The 21,435-nt window shown below is 46.2% G+C and overlaps 2 protein-coding genes across 4 annotated transcripts; both read right to left on the bottom strand.

Moving 5' to 3' along the window:
- Window positions 1–536: 536 nt before the first annotated feature.
- slc1a4 (solute carrier family 1 member 4) lies at window positions 537–11,881 on the bottom strand. Of its 3 annotated transcripts, XM_070915624.1 has the most exons (8): window positions 11,302–11,881; window positions 6,765–6,807; window positions 4,382–4,447; window positions 2,511–2,677; window positions 2,126–2,359; window positions 1,669–1,863; window positions 1,333–1,467; window positions 537–780 (listed from the first exon to the last, which is right to left on the bottom strand). In XM_070915624.1, the coding sequence occupies exons 1-8, from the start codon at window positions 11,814–11,816 to the stop codon at window positions 537–539; spliced, it is 1,599 nt and encodes a 532-aa protein (XP_070771725.1). In that variant the 5' UTR covers window positions 11,817–11,881. The 3 variants fall into 3 exon arrangements, with proteins under 3 accessions (XP_070771725.1, XP_070771726.1, XP_070771728.1); XM_070915625.1 differs by lacking the exon at window positions 4,382–4,447; XM_070915627.1 differs by lacking the exons at window positions 2,126–2,359; window positions 4,382–4,447; window positions 6,765–6,807; window positions 11,302–11,881 and having other exon boundaries at window positions 2,511–2,650.
- A 7,106-nt stretch (window positions 11,882–18,987) lies between these two features.
- On the bottom strand, window positions 18,988–20,909 carry sertad2b (SERTA domain containing 2b). Its single transcript, XM_070916356.1, has one exon. The coding sequence runs from the start codon at window positions 20,907–20,909 to the stop codon at window positions 19,623–19,625; it is 1,287 nt and encodes a 428-aa protein (XP_070772457.1). The 3' UTR covers window positions 18,988–19,622.
- Window positions 20,910–21,435: the final 526 nt, after the last annotated feature.

Genomic DNA, 21,435 nt, shown 5'->3' with positions numbered 1-21,435 from the left:
CGCGTCTCCACCAGCTGAGCCGAGGTGATTGAACGGGTAATCCCAAACGTGTAATTAACTTATGGCGTTTGTTAGACACTTGTTGTCAGCTGGCAAGTTGTTAGTGATCTGCAGTTAATGTCGGTCATTTGCTGTCTGAAGATAAAAACAAAAGAAATGCACTCTGTGATGTTCTCTCGAACGTATGGCCATGAGCATCTCATACAGTACATGAGACAAACAGAACCACGACATTTATGGGAATGCTTTGGGGACATTTTACACAAAGTGTGTTTCCATCGCTGTTTATCGCAAAATGCTTTAATCAAAATTTTAAAAATATCAACGACAAAAAAAAAAACTTTTAGCTAGATTGATTCAAATTGACCATATCCTAATCTGCATTAAAATGCTTGGATGGAAACCCAGTCATTGAGGCATTAGCCCAAGTGACCACATTTCGATGGCACTGAGTGAGAATGGTGTCAACGTCAGAAGTGTCGAAAGGTCGAAAGGTCGGGGGGGGGGGGGGGCAAGAAAAAACAGTTTTGCTGAGTTCACAGGACAGACTCAATGGCTTCCGGCGTGGCCCCTAAGGCTTTGTTTTGGTGCGTGACGAGCGGCGAGGTCTCCTCCTCCGCCTGGACGTTGGCCACCGCCTCCACCCGGACCTCTGCCAGTTCCCCTTCTTGATGCTGCTGCTCCAGCTGCTGCTTCTTCATCTCCTGCTGGTTGATGTGGTGGAGGATTCCAGCACCCAGAGCGTCGCCCTCCACGTTCACCACCGTGGTGGTACGATCCCTGCATGCGTAAGTGGACATAAGAGACAGCTGATGCCGATCCACTTTCAGCAAACATGGAAAATTAGATTACACTGTTGTTGAGCAAGTTTTCACCTGCTATCATCATTTAAAGTAAACAACCACTACCACGGATCACCTTTCTTTCTCTTCTTGGTCTTAGCAGCTTCTATTCATGCCCCTAGAATTTGACCTCCACCTTATTTACATTAATAGTCTCTTATTTCCTCATGAAGAAAACCAAAAGAAAGCGCAGAAAAGGACACAACACCGTCCTTATCAGCGCCTACCACCCAGTACATGGAATGGCAACAAAATTGCTAGAACTCCATCTGCACAAGGCAGAGTGTCTTATCTTCATAGACAGATGTTTTTGTTCCACGACATGTTACTAAAAGAAACCCTGGCGTGACTTTTGAAGGCCACACTTTTGCACCGGCGGGAATGCTCTTTCAGATGTGAAGCATTTATTTATTTCGGCCCGTTCAATTTTAACCCGCTGCTGTGTGTGTTTTCGAATATAAGCATCAGTGGGCTCACAGGCTTTACTCACACAATCCAGTCCACAGCCAGCATGAGGGACAGGTCGTTGGTCGGCAGGCCGATGGCCTCCAGGATGATGGCGATGGTAATGATGCCGCCGGCTGGGATGCCTGCTGCACCGACACTTGAGGCTGTGGCTGTCACCCTAGAAACAAATGATGAAATAACCATATTAATGATGTAATACTACTACTAATACCGTAACGGAAGGAACAGAACTTTTAAACCTTGCTGGCAAATGAGAACAAATCTACGGATGGATGATTTTCGTGTGTGTTTTCGTCTCTTCATAGTCACGCCGAGCAACAGGAAGAAAACTTTTTTTTTTATCATCCCCTGAACTCACAGGATGGTGAAGATCTGTCCGGCGTTCAGCTCAGCGTTGTTGAGCTGAGCGATGAAGACGGCAGCGATGCACTGGAATATGGCCGCCCCATCCATGTTAACAGTGGCCCCGATGGGAAGGATGAAGCGGCTGATGCGCTTGTCCACGCCGTTGTTCTCCTCGACACATTTTATCATGGAGGGAAGAGTTGCCGAACTGGAAAGAAAAAAATTATCTTTACCAGCGGTTCAGGTGAAACTAATAATAATAACTAATACATGATTCAGAATGTTAAGACAAGTTAAACAGGTCACACCAGCTTTTCACGTTTGTGTAATATGAAATCTTCTAGATTACATTATCCTGCACTGCAATCTGATATCTAAATCCATCTTTCAATCCACGTAGATTTCTACCGGCGAAATGCTAACTCCTTTCCCCATTTCAGTACAGTTGACCCTGTGATGGGACAGTATACCTGGAGCAGGTGGCAAACGCAGTGGTGAAGGGCGTGATGAGGCCTGACAGGAAACTGTAGGGGTTCTTGCGTGTGAAGCCGAAGTAGATAAGGGGCAGGACGATGCCTCCGTGGATAATGTGGCCCAGGATCGAAGCAAAGATGTATTTTCCCAGACTAGTGACCAGCAGAACCACATCTTCCATCTCCACGATCTTACTGCCCACCAGGAACATGATGCCGAAAGGGATATACCTTAGAGACGGCAGGACGATAACAGGGACAAAAGGTTGGTACAGGCGGTCGGTGCCTGCTTCATCCCGTCTTTCAACATACTGAGCATTGTCACAAAATATGCCACGATCAGTACCACCTTAAAATCCCACATGCATCTGACTCTACTCACCACATGATCCAAGACACCAGCACCATGGTGGCCTCGTTGAAAGCGTTGAAGAAACGAATGAGCTCCTCCCCCTCGTCTCCCAGCTTCCTCAGCGCCACGCCAAACACCATGGCGAATAACACCAGACCCAGGATGTTCATGCCGTCTGTTTCCGTACCAATAGGCACCTAAACACACACAGCAGAGTCAGGCCGTGGAGACCGAACATAGTGAGGAGATTGTGGGAAGGGGAGCTTTCGGTAAGCTTGGACTGGGACCTAATTTGTAGCCTTTCGTTATATGCTGATATATTCCGCAGTGGTTTATATGACAACTCAGAGTACAGAGTGTGCCTGCATGGGTGCATAGGGTCTGGAGGCAGTTGAAGGATTCAGTGAACTGGATGATGGATAACGAGTAAGGACAGGGACAAATCCTGAGCTCAATCCCCTTCCATTGTCCTGAGCTCTCCCACAGCTCCACCAGCTTCATCCCCTGGCACTGGGGGGGGACTGTCCACCATGACCCACGACAGACAAATACCATGGACCAATGCCAAGATCAGATCCTCCAACTGTTCCCTTATACTGGGTCAGTGGGGGCAAGCCAGGGCCACCGGGTAGAAGTAGCTGGATTTAAAAGATTATTACTGTACGCTCACAATCGTGCACATCAGATAATATAGAAACGTGTTCAAAAACCCGTCAATCATGAAAGTCATTTAAAAACTAGTGTTATGGCTTAAGGTTCTTTAGTACCTACTGTGTTGAACACGGTGTTTGAGCACAGTGATGCAGGGAAACGAAAAAGGGTTCTTTGTAGAAGCTAACAGGGTGCTGGCTGTGGTGCCATGTCATGCCTTTGTTGAACAGCCTGTACATCATCACTCATCTGTTACTTCTCCTCTCTCCCTCCGACAAACGAACAAACTCACCACGCACTCAGTTGTGAGCCCATATCTACGTCTACACGGCCCAGCAGTTAACACATTATCTGTCTCACAGGCCCAGCGGACAACCGGTGGGACAAACTGAACCTGTCCACCGGCCAACGCTCTTGACCGGCTGAAAGCTCATCGCACTGCGAGAACAGGAGCCGTGCCGAGGCGCTTCATGCACCAGGCGAGATGTTAATGTACATAGTCCATCCCTGCTCGACCAGAAGCCAAAACATTACCTCTAACCCTACTTACAACAAATAAATGTGTGTGTTGGTAAGGTTCCTGTTTCCGTAAAAACACTGCCGTGTTTGCACTTGTCCACACATGTAGGAGCAGAGTAAATAAAGGAAAGAGCCTCTCCCTCCTTTTTGCCTTCAGTGCTGTGCTTTCACTGGTTTCTATTCTGAATCAGATTGTACTGTCATGAAACAATGCTTTTAAATTGACACGGTCGCTGATGTTATTCTACTTAAGTGCTCATGAGCTCTGAAACCCAGGGGTCCACCCACGCCAGTGGACCTGAGCCCCCGCGGCATCTTTTATTCCTCAACTAAGGAGCATTACCCTTCGGGCCTCACAGGCAGCCTTATTTATAATGTTACAAGGCAAAATGCTGTGACGGCTCACATGACCACGTTCGCTCTTACCGAAAGGTCCGCGTTTCCCAACCGACCTTGAACCCGCTCGCCCTAAACCAAGTCATCCATTAGTCTCTTACACAGTGCTTATTCAGTGAGTTTGCACCCATGGGTGACTCACATAGACACACAAGGACCGCTCAGAGTAAACATGTTCTCCAAGGATCTTCAGTAGTCTCCTGTGTTTAAATTGGCAGAGACCTATGTAGACACTGATGAGCGCACTTTCCCTTTCAAAGGTGCAATGTTTGGCATTTTACACATGTCATATCATATATGTGTGAATGTAGGCATGGGATGCTTCCTGTTAATACCTTTTGATAGAGGGTGGTCCCGTTGGTGTCGTTCCCTACGGCAACCATCTTGTAGTCAGTGGCATACTGCAACATGAAGGACAGAGGTATTTTAATCTATTTGATGCTGTTCAGTCGTACACATTTGTTTGGTTTGAATCAGACGCCAATCATGTTTATTTTCAAGTACACGTTAATGTAAACTGTAAAGTAAATGGGTTTGTTTACATGCACGCTAGCACCCCCAGGCATGATCCGGCTTATTTGGAGCATTCCAAAAGTATTTCTGGGCACTGGAATAAAAGCATAACTCTTGACGGTGGCGAGGTGGAGGATACATTTTAGCGCTTGCTGCTCTTGGTTTACTGGTAATCAGACGGAGAAGTCAATCCAGCATTGCGACAAATGCAGCAGTGTCCTGCTGGGGTCAGCCAGTCGGTACAGAACCCACCAAACCTGCAGCGACGCAGACAATAAGAAACCTGGGCACATTAGAGGAATGTGTAAAGGCAGCTGAATAACCAGGTTTCTCTATGTCACTGTTTAAAGGTCATAATTTGGGATGCTTGTGCGCACGCGAAGGTACTTAAAGGAATAATTTGACACTTTGGAAGATATATTTATTGGTAAATACATGTTTGTGCATTAAGTAAAGAGTTGGAACAATTGTGATGAAAAATGCGAATATTAAATATGAGAATGTGTGGGTTTTAGAGAGAGTTACATGGTGTAACTGCTTATTGACGCCCAGCGCTAACCCTGACCTCACATTGACAACAAGACTCTGGGAAGTCACTGCTCCTGGCTGTTGGTCGCCAGTGAGTAGGTAAGATAACTCCCCGCGAAGCCACACTTTCGTCATTTTCACATTTCTGTTTTTGCACGCACTATATGAATGAGATACAGTGTGCTTATTAGTGAGCACAGGCTGGTAGACGCATTTCAGACAGAGCCTGGCTTGCTGTTTCCCCGCCTGCTTTCAGTCTTTATGCTAAGCTAAGCTAATCACCGCGACCCTGCTCCATACCTGACCCATAGACACGAGAGTGGTACTGACCTTCTCGTCTAACTTCCTGAAAGAAAGTGAACGAATAGAATCCCCAAAATGTCAAACTACTCTTTTAAATCCAATCATTTAATCAGAGCAGCACTTTCAGTTCAGTCACGGAGTGGAAACCTCAAGTGAAGAATAAATGGTTTGGGGTTTTTTTTTTTTTTGGATGGTTGAGAAAAAACTTACAGTTATAATCTTACAGATGCATAGTAGTTTTTGTGAGCGCTTTTTCAAATGTTGCTGAAAATGGGCTGAAAATGACACTACTTAAGAACAATGTCTGTTCATTGCTCTTCTGAGGAATTCAGCATGTGCATGGAGACAACCAGCTCTGCCCCCTCTCTCTCTCTCTCTATAGGATAAAGGTTCCCAACATCTTGGCAGATCTATGGACTTTAAATGAGGCTACAGGCTCTTGAATCTGCAACATACTTGGACACACAGAGACACGCAGTACGTGACCATAGTCACAAAACTAAATAGACAGCCTTCCCCATAATCTAAATCTCACACTTCATGTGTTTAAATGTCTGTTTAGGCATCTAGCTGCTTGTCATTTTGTGTAAATCTCCCCTCTCCTCTGCTTTCTTGGTTTAATCCACAGTTGGACCCACTCCAAAGGGGCTCTACCACATTAAAGGCTGGGTGTGCGGGTGAATATTGAACTCGGTGACCTGGCTGCACTTTGAAACTCCATTTTCCCTCCCTGCGAGAAGTCACTAACTTGTTTGTGAGTTTATAACTCACTGGCCTGGTTTTAAGCGAGTTTAAGGCAACCGGTTCGCTTATGTGAGTGTGTGACTGAGTGTCCGTGTGTCCTGCTCTCCCTTTTTGTGTGTGCATAGCCGTCCTGTACCGCCGCATCCCCAAATATTGAACTTTCCTGGTTCTTATTTTAGCCTTAACAGGCACCATCATAATTCTAGGAAGTGGAGCGGGCCGCATTCAAGAGCAGCGAGGCGAGGTGGGTTGCTAGGCTGGCTGGAATGGAATGGTTTCGCCATGGTAACGGCGGATAAGGGACCAGGGAAAAGAGGCGTTTGGGCGAGCAGGGGAGAGCAGCAGTCTCTATTCTGGACGTCTCCTCATTAAGAGGCATTATGAGGCCCTCAGCTCTACAGCCAGGATTTACAGCCGCTGTAAATGAATGTGGAGCGCCGTCCGCGTGGTCTGCGACATAAATTCTGATGAACAATCCACGCAAAGGCACAGGTGGCAAGGGGGAAAAACAGAGTGAGAGAGAGTGGTGATTTAAAAAAAAAAAAAAAGTGTGTGTGGGGGGGGGGGGGGGGGGGACTGGTGAAATGGTGAGGACAATGTGGTGCTGTGAAGAGAGGGGCTGGCACTCACAGAGCGGAAAGCAGCGGCCACCAAGTTCGCTGGGAATAAATTCCTGAGAAAGGAAGAGAGGAAAAACAAGTTAGATCCACAGAAAATGACAGCTCGGTTACTGCTGTTTTCCCTGTTTGATTTCACGTAATTGAGCAAACATTCTGGTAATATTTAAGCCCGTGGTTTTTTCGAAAAGTCTTTCAAAGCCGTGCGGTTAACCCACCTGAATGATAAATTGTTCACAGGATTGGTTTATCATCACACACTCCCTGCACTGGCTCTTTTCCCAGGATCCTCCATTAAGCCCACTGTTCTCTAAATTCCCTGACAGAGCAGTTGTTCTGGTGCTGATCTGCTGTCTGGTTCATCTTTTATTAAAACAAAATCGCCAAGGACTTTACCGGGATTACATATTCCTGGAAGTTTCACTGTACGTAATCTGCTCATCACTTTTCCCTTGTTTTGACGGTCAAGCTGAGATATCTCTTTTTCAAGAGACATTCATAAAAATTAAGAATAAATATTTTCACCAAACTTTTCCCACAACTGTTTTTTTTGGGTCAGCAGCTCAGAAAACCCTCACATGGGTCACTTTGGAAGGCACTGACACACTGACGGCATTTGTTGGATTATTTGGCATTGAGCTTCTTTTTGAGATCATACTTGTCACCCGTCGCACCTATGATTAGAAACATGAGGCAATTACGGTGACAGTATTATATATCTGTAGAGTTCAATGTTAAATGACAATAAATATTGTCAGAATGTTTTTGAATTGTACTTTCTTTATTTGAATTGACAGTCAGTTGTTGATGACATGCAGACGTTGATACAACTGCTCGGCTACTTCAATATATATCACACGAAATCACAACGCAAGTTCGACATTATGATGTTCCGGACCTTCGCTTGGGGAAATTTTCTCTAACTGGACCTCTTCGAATTTTAGTTGAATACCCCCTGATCTATAGCAACGTTGTAACTTTGACTCGCGTCGATGGAGTTTTGGGCGCCTTTGGTGTCACTGTCATTAGCTGCCCACAGAAGTGGGACGCTTACATATTTCCTCTATAATGAATGACAGATCACCTGTTATTGACTATTGCCAAGACGTGAAAACAACATGTTGGCGGGGCGTGAAGCAAGAGCCATGGTCGGTTCCCTCCCAGAGATCAGGCTTAACCAAAGGTCGGTATTAACAAAGCAGGCTAGGTGGGGGAAACATTCACCTAGACCCCTCTTACCGTGTTAACTATTGCGCTCTGATGTTTGTAGACGCCGTGGTCACGGCTTGTTAAGCATGCGTGTTCTTGTACAGCTCGTCTCATGAAAACCAGTTTGACATTTAGACAGTACAGCCGAAGGCGTTTTGGCTCGCCCTCACCTCACACAGGTCTAATGGAGGGTTAGGATTTGAGTTTGGATTAAAGTTGAAAGCAACCCTCCTGTTTTTTAACGCTAACATGCTGACGCACAATTGTGACACAAATTGAACTCCTATATACATGACGGGCTTGCAAAGGATAATATTTTTTACAAAGGATAAAATTAAGCATTTTGAAGTTAAATATCCGGCTTTGGGGGTAGTTCAATATTCATGACTGGACAGGTTCGGTTTGGTACATCATTATTATTATTATTATTTTCACTACCACTATGGAAACGTATTCCTTGACAGCCTGTCTGCGCAGGCACCATGCTGAGTTTATTTTCACTACTGTAAGATAAGCATAGAGGGATTACTGGAAGCTTGCAGGCCTTTTCCATGTATTAGTGTGTGTTTGTTGTAACTTTATCCTCTGGGGTCACACTGTATTGTGCAAAGAAATACAGACTTTGCTCACATCTATTCCCATGGACAGACCACAGCCAAGCAATTCAGTCCATAACCTCATGCCACCACCACCCCGCCCCCCATCAACTTGGCCTTCAGTCCAGGGCCAAATGCTGCTTCAGCTCTTGAAAGTGTCAGCTCTACAATGGCAGGTAGCCACGATATCTTCACTTAGTCACGTCTTTATTTCCTAAGATATGCCATTGTTGGGTTAAATTCTTGCACCCACACATGGCTGCATACTCTTCTTCTTTCGTCACATGACCGAGGCGAGGGTCTGGATTAACCCTGGGAAAACCAGAGCTGGCGTGCGGAGAGCCTCCCTGCGAGCCCCACTGCCTCCACTCTGCAGACTGATTTCTAAAGCTCTGTTACATAACAACTTGATTTCCTAATTAATCCAAGCCAAACATCATGCGCGATCCTTTCAATTTCGACGGCAGCAGAAGTGGGTTATTCCGCTGATGTGGTCAGGAGTGTTTCTGACTTTCTGAATCAAACACTTACTGCAACAGATTAAGATTCGCTCTCCACACAGAAATGCAAGTAAGAAAACAGTTATTATTTTCCCATAACTTGATTTGATTGAATTTGACTCTTAATTTGTCGTCGAATCTTTTTCCTTTATAGTTGGCCAAATGTCTGCCAGCTTTGGCGTGGTGAGACAAGATGATGACATGGTGTGTGACACATTTGGAAATATTGCAGTAAACTTTTTCTGAACTTCTGAGGGAAAACAGCCTTGTTTAAAATAATTTCACCTTCGCCACCATGACTGTGACTGCGAACCTGAATGTCTGAGTCTGCAGCCACGCTAGCGCCTACGTGTGTGTGCACAGTAGCCTTCGGACCCAATGCTAACATGCTCGCAATGGTAACGCTATCGCGCGGAAGTTTAGCAAGCAAAAGCGTTTACCACGGTCGCCATCTTAGTTTAGCGCGTTAGCGTGCTAACATTCGCTCATTAGCGAGTGTCATTAGTTTTTGCAGGTGTTTCGTCGTCAACCAAAGTGAGACAGCTGTCATGAAGAACGACATGGCATCAGCCATTTCAGCAAGTGCCCCCCCCCCCAAAAAAATGACCGAGTGACAAAAGCCTATCATGGTAATCATGAGCAAAGGAGGAAACCAAGTGACGTTATACAGCGTCAAAGCCCGTGTAGGGTGGAGGTCAGGGTGGATGCATGGGTCAACAAAACATCAGACTTTAACGTGGGAGATCGCCATTTGGAATTTAAAAAGGCTTTGTTCCACATCTATAATTCATATTTTTCCCAGGGAAGGGGGGTGCAGGTGATCTGGACCCCCCTTCCCCAATTACCCAATATCCGCCCATGAGAAGTAGTGTTACATGTTTTTAGGAGCGTGACCTGCCTCCTCTCATGTTATATGGACCTTTAAACTAGACCCCCCCCTCCTGCTGGAGACTATACAGCCACAGGACTTGTCTTTTTGTAGATTTTGGAAGCATTTCTCGGGGTCACATACGAGCTCAAAGCGAGACTCTGAGACCCGTGCGTCCACGTAGCGGGAGTGTGTCGACAAAGGAATTATAAAACATCCCGGTTGTCTCGCAGAGAAAAGGGAGCAACTGATTGAGACGCATTTGGACATCGTGTCCGGGAAAACATCACATCCAAGGTCCCGCCAAAGTTGGACACTTTCACGCGCTGACTGACTATATGACTGACTATACTATAGACTATGTGTCTTATATCCGAGATGGCTTTCACATCCTGTACTGGTCTGAGCCTTGCGGAAATGGTTCGAGCAACTGGTCACCGGTGACTCTACAGTGTAAGGCTGAGAAATCCAAGCAGACCGTCCACCTGCTGTCGTGATAAGGGAGAAGTGCTGACAGCAGCAGGCCGGGTTCACTTTGTACTACACAGTGCTGCTGGGCTTTATCCCTCCACCTCTTTCCCTCCCTCAGAATACCCTCCTCTCTTCCAGCAGCTGTCGGCGTCCCCTCACACTGTGGGAACTTATTATTAGGACTCCGTCTGCGTGGATCGGTGAAGGCCAGTGCGCGTCGCTGATATTTATAGGCCGTCTAAAAAAAAAACACAAACAAGCATTTGGGCCACCGCAGGACAACGAAACTCTCAACTGACACCTCGATGTCAGTAAATCCACAGGCATGTCACTCACGAAGTAAAGTAACTGTGGCTGTCAAGTGCACGCAGTGGAGTCTAAAGTGGGAGCCCCCAAGGAAAGTAAGAGGGCCACACTTTGTGACCTTCAACCACTGACTGACTTGAGTCCACGCCAGCTCGTCCCTCTCCCAATTCAAACAACGCGCTTCACTTGTTTTTAAGCAATCTCGAAGGTGGGAAACTGCAATCCACATCGAGAACTAGACCACACTGTGTCAGTGGACTTCAGGACTTCAGGGGGGGGGGGGGGAACAAAACTAAAAAAACTGACCTCTCTTAACTGAACAAACATCACCCCTGAAATGGTGTTCCAGGCCGCGCTGACCTGCTCCTCAGGCTCAGTCAGGTGGCCCGGGACCTGCCGGGATACATCAGTGCAGTCTAACCGCAACTGCGTTTGACGCTCTCCGCACGCGTCACAGCCTCGGATGGCACCGTGCGTCGAGCCGCTCGTGTGTGTGTAACTAAGCAGCGCTGTGCCATGAACCCCCCCCCCCCCCACACACACACACACACACACACATTTCAGACTGTTAGGAAAAGAGTGAGAGTGTCACCACGGTACCTGGCCAGATCTAAAAACGAGTCCGCGGTCTCCTTGTTGGTGCTGACGCTCTCCAGCCCCAGGTTGTTGGTGTTCAGGGCTCCCGCGCCCACGCCGGGTTTGATGATGAAGGCCAGGGCCACCCCGATCCCCGAGGCGATCAGCGTGGTCACCAGAAAGTAGGCGACCGCGATGCCCCCCAGCTTGCCCAGGGAGCGGGTGTCCAGGCTGGCGGCGCCGGATATGAGGCTGCAGACGACCAGGGGCAGGATGATCATCTTCAGCATCCGGAGGAGCATCTCTCCGGGGAAGGCGAAGTAGGTCATCTGCGCCTTGGTCAGGTCCATGTTGCGGACCATCATCCCGAGCCCGACGCCCACCAGCACCCCGGACACCGTCATGATCACCAGCAGGTTCCTCCTCAGAAACTCCATCAGCTTCTCCCTGAAGCTCCTCTGCGCGCTTTTCTCCAGGATCCGGTCGGTGGAGGCCGAGCCGGGCACGGCGTGCCCGTTGATCTCGCTCTTTTTCTCCATCTTCTTCTCTTCGGCGAGGCGTGGGAAGCTGAGTCCGGTTGCTGGCAGCGTGGGTTAGACTCACACACATATACGCACACACACAAACACACACACACACACACACACACGCCCTCGAGCTCACAAGTTCGGCGCACGCACTCACTGTGAAGCCGTGCGAAGGCTGGTCCGGTTGTGAAGGCTGAGCACAGAGCGGAGGGAGAGCCAATGGAGAGAAGGAGCGAGCCTAGCGGAACATGCGCACAAACGCCGGTACAAACAGCAGGGGGAAATGATGCAAGAGCAGGGGAGATTGCCGGGGGTCTCTGGCGATGTGGCAATGCTCCGGCGCTGACTGCAAACATGTGGTGGTTCAAACCGTCCCGTTCTGTTCTTCCTGGCTTTCTATCTCATGTCACCACTTTGTTCCTCTCCTCCTGCGCTGACAGTGGGAGGAGGAGGAGGAGGGAGGGGGGGGGGGTTTAGCACAAAAGACCCAATTTTCTACTCTGAAATGTCCGGATAGTGAAACCTGGTCTCTCTCTCTCTCTCTCTCTGTGGTCATAAGTGCGCCAGGGTTTTTCCGTTCATCAAGTGCGGCTGAGGCGCGTCAGCACCATGGCCAGCGCTCCGTGCCTCCTAGAGGGCGCTGTGGCTCGCTTTTGTTTGTTTTGTTTTGTTTGCTTTGTTTGTTTGTTTGCTTTTGAGAGACAGACCGATGATGACCTCACGAACGAATTGGTTATTTCAGAAAGCAGAGGTGGTCAAACGGACACCACTCTCCTTCCGAGGCGAGGACTGGTTCACTGCACACGGCGTGCGTCACATTCGTCCGCGTTCACTCATGCGAGCCCTCGTTGCGCCTCCGGTGTTTAACCACGAGGTGGCGCTATGATAAAGTGTTCAGACGGCAGACAAAGGCGAGCAGTGGTGCAGCAGCAGCAGCAGCAGCAGCACATGAGAGCAGAGACAACAAATCCACTTCTGGCTCTGCTGGAAAGGTTTTTTAATGTCCCTATTTCTTCCACCAGTCTTTTGTATTTGTGCTTCCCTCCTTTTGTAAAGCTCATCCTGTTGCCTCTTCGTGGATGAAATGTGGCTGCATATCATAAAAGAAGCGTTAATGCAATAACAGCAGCGTCTAGACGACAGACAGAGAGAGAGAGACAGAGACAGAGACAGACAGAAGCAGCCCTCTGTCTCATTGCCCCTGCCACTGACTGTCATCTGCGCTGTCCTCAGTGACCTCAGCTCTGCTGCTGCTAAGTTGGGGCGAAACTTTCCCTCCCTCCACCAATAGAGACAGCCCCCCCCCCCCCCCCCCTCACAGCTGTGTGGCCCGAATGCTGGAAATAACCACCGGGCCTGCGGATCAGGAGTCACGGCTGTTTAACAGTGGCAAATGTTGGCCCTGCGCCGCAGTGAACTAGAAGAAAACAACAACAACAACAACAACAACAACAACAAAAGCAGAGAGAGACACACACAGGCTGAGCTTCATTACGGTGACTGTCAAGCTGTTTTCCCAGAGCAAAGAGGGAGCAGCCAATGCATCAAGCTTTCACCTCCCCAAAAGCCTCATCTGATCCAATCAGCGTGATCCGAGCCTGACGTGATGGACGGGGACATACTGGGTTTCTACTGGGAAAAACCTGGACTTGAACCCACTCTAAAGCAGTCGACGGGTCCAGGATGAGCAGTGGCACCCACGGCAAGGCCCCTGAGGATGTTTTTTTTTTTTTTACCGTGACACAAGCCCCAAAACCCGGACACAAAGGCAGCAAAAGCCGTAAAAAAAAAAAAGGCTCAGATGAGTCAGAGATATGATAATATTGTTAGTTCAAACCTTCAAGTGGAGTGTAAAAACATTTAGCTTAACTCTAATTATACATTTTTTTACTTTAGTTTAGGTAACCTTTCACTACACGTTGTCAGTTTTGGGGCTCCATAGTCGGCTATATATCACATGTATTACATATTACATAGTATATTGATATGGCAGTTATGACAAAAAAAAAGCGCTGTTACATCCTGCAGCCTGGAGACATTTCCCGCCCCAAAAAAAGAGCCCACTGTACTGCAAAAATAACTTGCTGAAGGAGTCACTTATCTTTCTCAAAACAACCATGACGCCTCGAATGGCATCGGATGATTTCATGCGTTTCTCACCGCAAATCGGTTTGTTCTAGCCTAAGTGTGCGTCACGTTGGAGCAGCCTCCGAGCGGGCCGTCCACCTAGAAAGTAAAGCAAACGTAAAGTACAAGGTGCGAGGCCATCGAGGTGGGATGTCAAGGGTTTGCAGGCCAGACCAGGCCAGCTTAAATGAGCTCAACCTTCACCAGCTGCAACGTTAAAGTGATGTAATAGTAATATATTATTCTGAAATGGGTTTTTCTTTTTTGGTACTTTAAGTATATGCAGATTTGCTAATATTATACTATGACTATACTTATACATTTGTACTTTTAGTTGAGCAACATTTTGAATGCAAGTCTTTTACTTGTAACAGAGTATTCTTACACTGTAGTACTGCTACTTTTACTTAAGGACAGTGTGCAGAGACTGTAGCTAATACTGAGGACAATGAAGTTATGTTGGTGTTTTCTCTGGGAATGGGGGGGGGGGGGGGGGGTACGTGGAATTTAATTTACAAGCTGATTCCAACATTCTTAGCTAAAAATAAAAAATACTTTGGAACAGGACACAAAATAACACAAAAAGGCTTTCAAATGGCATTTGGACCTTCATGTAGGGAAATACAAATTACAGAAAATATCATTCAGAAATTAAATATGAAATTTCATTTTGCTTGTCGAGTAAAATTTTGCATGGGCGGACTTGGAATCACGGCCTCGATAAAGTCCAGGCTGCAGCCCCGCACGGGGAGCTTGTTTCTGACATTTACATGTAGCCACTTCAGGTCCCAGTCCAGCGTGTCATCCACAGGTGTCTGTGCACAACAACAGCTGCAAGTTTCGGTTTTGTTATTAAGCACTTCGAGAGTTGTTGCATGAATTCTGTTTCATTCACGCCACACACAATTCATTACTTGGCCACTTTGTACCATGTACAAAGAGACGTCTGAGGAACCAAGTCAGTGAACATAAATGTGCCAAATGAGCTAAAACTCAAGATCATCCTATGGCACGACACTTTTCTTTTTTTTTTAAATCCTAATCTCTTGAGGGTGGACGGAATAGAACTTATTATCAGAGGTGGTGAACATTTGAAAACACTGTTTCAAGAGGACCTGCCAAACTGCTGTTTCTAAGGTCAAGAATTCACATTTTTCAGTGGTTATAACCCCCCCCTTCTTGCTGTCACTCTGGCTTTAACTGTGCATCATCTTCAAAGTAGAATTAAAGCTTTTAGAGCGTTTATATACCATTCCAAATATAGAAAGTGTAGGCAGTATCAGTAAACATTTGGAAGTATAGAGAGTAAAGCTAGTAAGCAAGTAGACCCTGAGTTTAGAATTATTTAGTCAAAAACAAAAATCTATTTCAGCATCACTCCTTAAGAGCACAAACTGGTCAAAGGTCAGCTGATTATATAAATATGAAGGTCGGTGTGTTTATGAGCATGTATGTACAAAAAACAAGACAATACACAGTACACAATATCAGAAAGTAAAGGGACAATACAGACATCTGCTCTTTTTACAGTTTATTGTATATATATATATTCATATATATATATAAAACTACAAAAGTAAGACTTTCAAATTCATAGACAGCTGTCCATTATCTCATATACTATATGTATATATGTATATACATATGTATATGTGTGTGTATATATATGTATATACATATTTATATATATGTACACACACATATATATACATATACATACATACATATACATATATATATATATATATAATCTACAGTCCATATTTGGATCCCAATACAATGATCAGCTGACAGTTTCTCTCTCTGTGTGTTTGTGTTCTATTGCATAGAAAAAGGCACAGCTCTGAGGTCTGTGTAAAATACAGCCTTTCGTAGAGGAAATCAGCCTCGACTGCGGTCAGTCCTCCTTGGCGACTAGGACCGCCGCACGCTCGGACAGCGCTAAAACAGATTCGGTAATAAACACTGATCGAAAAAGGTCTCAGGAGCTCGAATGTTGTTCATACTATGTACATTACTTTTGGCATTGAAGCGTCTATGACAGGCTTTGGAGTCTTGACATCTGAAGGTTGGAGACGGGTTTTTGAGTATTGCTGCATGAACAGAAAGAAAATGATGAACAGAAAGAGTACAAAAGATGTAAAAAGTTGTGGCCGCCACCCCACAAAGATCAAGAACAAAAACAACAAACAAACAAAGAGATAAACAAGATAATATAACTACCTATGTATATAAAAAAAATGGCTTCCACCCATAATTCCACTCTCAGATACATTCCTATCTGAAGTACATTCCTACCTCACATTCTGTACACACATTTACAATCCAAATGTTCACTTCACATCAAAAATAAATATATTTACACGGAAAAGGAAAAAAAACACAATATGAATAAATAACTTCATTGACCAAAAAAAAACAAAAAAACAAAAAAAAAAAAACAAGCACTCCAAAATTCAAACATAGTGAAAGAAACAAGACACAGTCGTCTACAAACAGTATTAGTTGGTGCTGCTATCTGCTCGGCTCACACTCTGCTTTGAATTCAGTTCAAATGTAGTTCATGTACATGCTAACTGAGGCCAAATGCACACTGGGAAGCTAAGGAACACGTTTTTGACATCACCCCGACCTGCTTGCTGTTGGCTAACACAGTTAGATGAGTCAGACTGGATTCCAGATAACACATTCTGTCCCATTAACAACTGCTGAAACCCAACAGCTGGGAACTATGCTAGAAATATTATTAACATATTTTACTCACATTTCACTCCGTAACAAGGCTGCGTTGGCAGACACAGAAGCGTTTTGGGTTTCTTGTGTTATTTCTTACTTAACTACTTTCAAAGGAGAAATCCACCTTCAGTTATTTCCAACACCTACTGGTGACGTACCCTGCATGTCTGTCTGCAGTGTATTTTTCTTATACACTACTAAAGCTGCACTTGTCAATATCTTTTATATAACTGGATCTAATTATTATGCGTAATGTGTAAGGTGTCATTTGTAGTGATGAACTAGCAGATATTACCAACTCTGCAGTTCCATGTTTTAGCCTCTTTTAGCTCACTGTCTTGGTTTTCTGGTCCAGTTTGCCAAAAAACAGCTTTCTAGGGTGATTATATGTCATATGTTACGTTTTCAGCTGTTCTGTTCTGCCCCCAAGTGGCCCAAAAAAGAAGAAAAAAAACAATGAATGCAGCTTTAAACATTTTGAAAAACCACCACTTTCCACTGTTATTCAACAATCATACAGAGTGAGGAGGAGGAGGAGGAGGTGGCGGAATCCAATTTCACCAAAAGGAGACTACTACTAACACTCCACCACACAGCTGGTCCTGAAATGCATTGAGGAACAATGACTGGTGAGAAAAGTAGTGTAAAAGCATCCCCGGGGTGGATTTTTACCTTGAATGTTTGAGCCTGTTAGTTCAAATCCCATTGCGCTGTCTGACTATAAGAGGCAAGGGTGATGGGTCTGACTTTTGCTGACTCATTGCAGCAAGAAAAGGCATTTGACAACTTTCCTGTAACTCGTTTGACTCGCACATAAAGAGAAAGACTGGTCTTCTCAACCGTCCTGGTGCCGACATGTTGGGGAATGGGCAGTGCGTGAGTTATAGCTAAATGTGTGACACTGTGAGGCTGTGGATCCGCTCATTTTCAATGAACGCCGGCAGTCTGATAAGTTAGATTTAGATGACTGTGACACACTTGTTTTCAGCCTTTTGCCTCTCCAAAAAGCTCTTCAACACATTTGTTTTTTTTCCCCTTTTCACTTCACACGCCACAGTTAACAGCCATCTCTGTGAATTGGGGAAAGTTTTGAGTTGGATTTCGACTATTGAACTATCAAACATAACATCAACTTCATAAAAGTAATGGGGAATTTCTGTAAACAGGACTATTTTTAACTTCAATAGATATGTAAAAGGCTCAACTGTGGACATAGGACTGTGTGTGTGTGTGTGTGTGTGTGCTGCTGAGGAAAAAAAAACATGTGACCTTGAGAATCCTCATGTGACCCTCATCTTAGATGCTGCACTTAGCCATCACATGTTGTCCTTTTTTTTTTGTGCCAAACATCCTGCATGGTGGCCTGCGCAGGAGGGTGGTGTTTAGAAACAACGGGATCACTTTAACGCCGTGGTTTGGGTTCCCTACTTCCGCATTCAAATTATTTACGAGACAGATTTAGCGCCGCTGCTGTCGCATGCTTAGGGGTCAACCTCAAAACTGTGAGTGAGCTGAGATTTGGCATACAGGGCGCCTATTCGAAACACAAGTAAACATACTCTGCAAATGTGGGGCGGGTGTAATACTCCTACTCATGTTGTTAATTCTACAGGAACCAAACCAAAAGCAAGGCATTTTCTACTAAAATATTCTTTGTGTGACTATGACAAATTCTATGGAGTCACACTGGTACCACAATGGCTGTCCCTGCTAGCTCTGATAGCTGTCTTGGGTCCTGTACAGCCGGATTTAATGTGTTTGGAGCCTACAGTCTCTGCTTAGGTTGGACTTTTCAGATCATCTACATCCGACTGGGAGGCAAGAGTCGGCGACGGCGCCGCTGCCGCTTCCAATGTAAACACGCCAAGTTTTCCTGTGGGTGCAGCTCATTTGAATTCTGCTGTAACTGAAGCCCTAAATGACTGGGCTCATGTAAAACAGCATCCTGCACAGTTAAATGTGCCTGCCAATAAAGAAGGGAAAGAAAAATAAAAATTGTCCTGAACTGAATTCATAGACATGATGTGTGCAGAGAGCAGACATCTCCTTCTACCAAAAGAGTTTAACAAACAACCAGGCGACATGTTTTACAGCTATTCCCAAAGCGCAATTATATAGCCAAGCTATTATGTGACGTAGCACACTGGTAAAACAATGCATTCCTCGTAAAAAACACTTTATGCTTGCTTCACAAATAAAACATAGCATACGTAATAAGATAAAGATTAAATAATTATTATTTGATCATGACAAATTACCTTACTTAATAATAGTTTTTAATACAATACAATAAATAAAAAAAAAACAACAACATTGAGGAGTGACCTCTCTAGGCTGTTAAAGTGAAAAGAACTCGAAAATAAACAAATACTGTAAAAACAGGAATTGAATAAGTGGTCATTTTGAAAGGCACTCATCTGCTAAAAGCCATGAATTCAGTGTGTTTGTGTGTGTATGTGTGTGTCATGTCTAAGTGTGTTCGCTTGTATTTCTACACCTGAGAGGAGTAAATGTCCTCATAAGGATAGGATGATTGCCAAACTCCTCCAGAACGTGGACCTCATTTTTTTTTCTATTTACAGTTACTTTTTAGGGTTAAGGCTTAGGTTCAGGTTAAATATTAAAACTAGGATTAGGTTTAAATTAGGATCAGGGAATGAATGGAGCCAATGGAAGTCCTCGCAAGTATAGAAATATAAACTTATGTATGTCTTTGTTTCCCGGTTACTTCATTTCCATATCTGGAAAGGCGAGCACAGTGCATGCACAGTGTTGTGTAGTAGTAGTTGTCATAGTAGTACTAATTGACATCACCATCAATGTTTACAATTGCCGACCTTTGAAGAGAGTAAAAAAACATAAAAACAACAACGAGGAAACCCCCAAATCCAACCCAAATTTTCATTCCAGTCTTTTCTCCCGATTAAACTGTCTGTGTGTTTCTGAGGTTCTGAGTCACGAACCCACCAACACCTCCATGATGTGGTCCAGTTCTGTCAGATCAATTTTGAAAGGCTGATTGGCTGAAACCTGGGGGGCGGGGCCGCTGTACGGCGACGCCAGCGATTTGAGGAGGTCATCTGCCGTCACTACCGGCGACAGTTTGGCGAGGCCGCCGCCTGCCGTCACGCCCACAGCCCCCGCTGTCGTACAGGGGTCAAAGTCATACATGGACGTGTCAATGTCGGCAAACAGGACATCGTCCAGCGCCAAGTCTGAGAGAAACCCCGAGGGCGAGGAAGAGGAAGAAGGGGAGGAGGGAGAGGAGGAAATGTCTACTAGGCCACCAGGGGGCAGCGTGGGCAGAGGGTCCATCGGCCGGAGCTCGGCACAGCGGCTTTCCGCTTGCAAGATGCCAGCTGCCTCTGGTTTAGCACCCATGGTCCTGCAGTCTCTGGGTGGGCCTGTGGGTGTTGGGGCGAGGGGTGCTAAGTGGGAGGGCTGGGTGAGTGGCGTGGGAGCTGGGGAGGTAGTCACGGTCGTAGTATTAGCTGCTGCTGTCCTTGTTATGGCTGTGGGAGGACCCAACTCCATGTCACTCAGAGTGGAGGGGAAACCGTCATTGGACGAGGCAGGCACAGGGACCCTCGGGAACACCTGAAGTGCCGAAGGTAACGGGGGAGGCTGTGCCGGGGGAGGTGACAGAGGGGGAGTGGGTGGGGATGGAGCACAAAAGGCTGAATCTCCACCATCCTCCTCCAGTAAAGAGGCTGGAGTGAGGCAGGCTTCCAGAGGGGCGGGGCAGGCCTCCATGCGGTTGGGGCAGGCCTGGGATGCCTGGCAGTTGGGAGGCACCATTGGGTGGGGCGAAGACGGCGGAGCGATCACCGGCATCAACAGCGCCGAAGGCTGGGACGCCTGTGCCGTTGCTGCCGCTGACAAAACACCAAAGGAGGGTGGCGCCTCACGGAAGCCCTCATCCATGGGGTCGTCTGGTGGCGGCGAGGGCGGGAAGAGCAGCGGCCGCAGGGAGCCCTCCTGCTTGAGCTCGTCCTGGATGCGTCGCAGCATGTTGTTGATGAGGACGCGGCGCTCCAGGCTGGGCTCGCCAAGCGGCCGCTGGCTGTACAGCTTCATCAGGGAGATGTTGAAGATGGTCTGCCGCTGCAGGGTGTACGACACCTTGGACAGGCCCTCCGGACCGAGGCCTAGTCCCCCTCCCGCCACCGACGCCTCCAGCGTTTTGCCTTCCAGCCCCTCTTCATCCTGATCCAGCTTCCGCTTCGCACCTTTACCGAACATATATCTGGAAGACACAAAACCGCAGAGACAGGGGACAGGCAAATGGTCAGTAACATAACAAGGCAACATGTATTGTTATCTGGGGTTGCAACTAATTATTCTTAGTTAAACTGATAAACTCATCTTCCTCAGTAACTAACCATGTTTTAAATACAGGGTTTCCCATCCAGTGGATATTTTGCATGACTTTCAGTAACCAATCCAGGGCACTTCCTGGTATTTCTAAAGGATTTCTAATTTGGTGAAATCTGGCGTATTATCTGGAATACATATCTGACATTCCAAAACATTCACGCCTGGCCATTGGGGTTTCTTTGTATGATGATTCACATCCTGTAACCCGACTGGATGTCGGCATTCGCTCACCATTGTCATACCACATCTCACCTAGCTGAAACATTGAGACATTCACCGGTGAAGTTTGCAGACTGAAACCGAGCAGATTAACCGCGGTGATTCAAAAACCTGCTTAAACGCAACAAGCTAACTGCAACAGGGGATTTAAAAAAAAAAACATACATTGAAA

Source organism: Enoplosus armatus, chromosome 12 (assembly GCF_043641665.1).
Source record: "Enoplosus armatus isolate fEnoArm2 chromosome 12, fEnoArm2.hap1, whole genome shotgun sequence".
In the NCBI taxonomy this organism is placed as follows: Eukaryota; Metazoa; Chordata; class Actinopteri; order Centrarchiformes; family Enoplosidae; genus Enoplosus; species Enoplosus armatus.
This window is presented reverse-complemented; position numbering and strand designations above follow the sequence as displayed.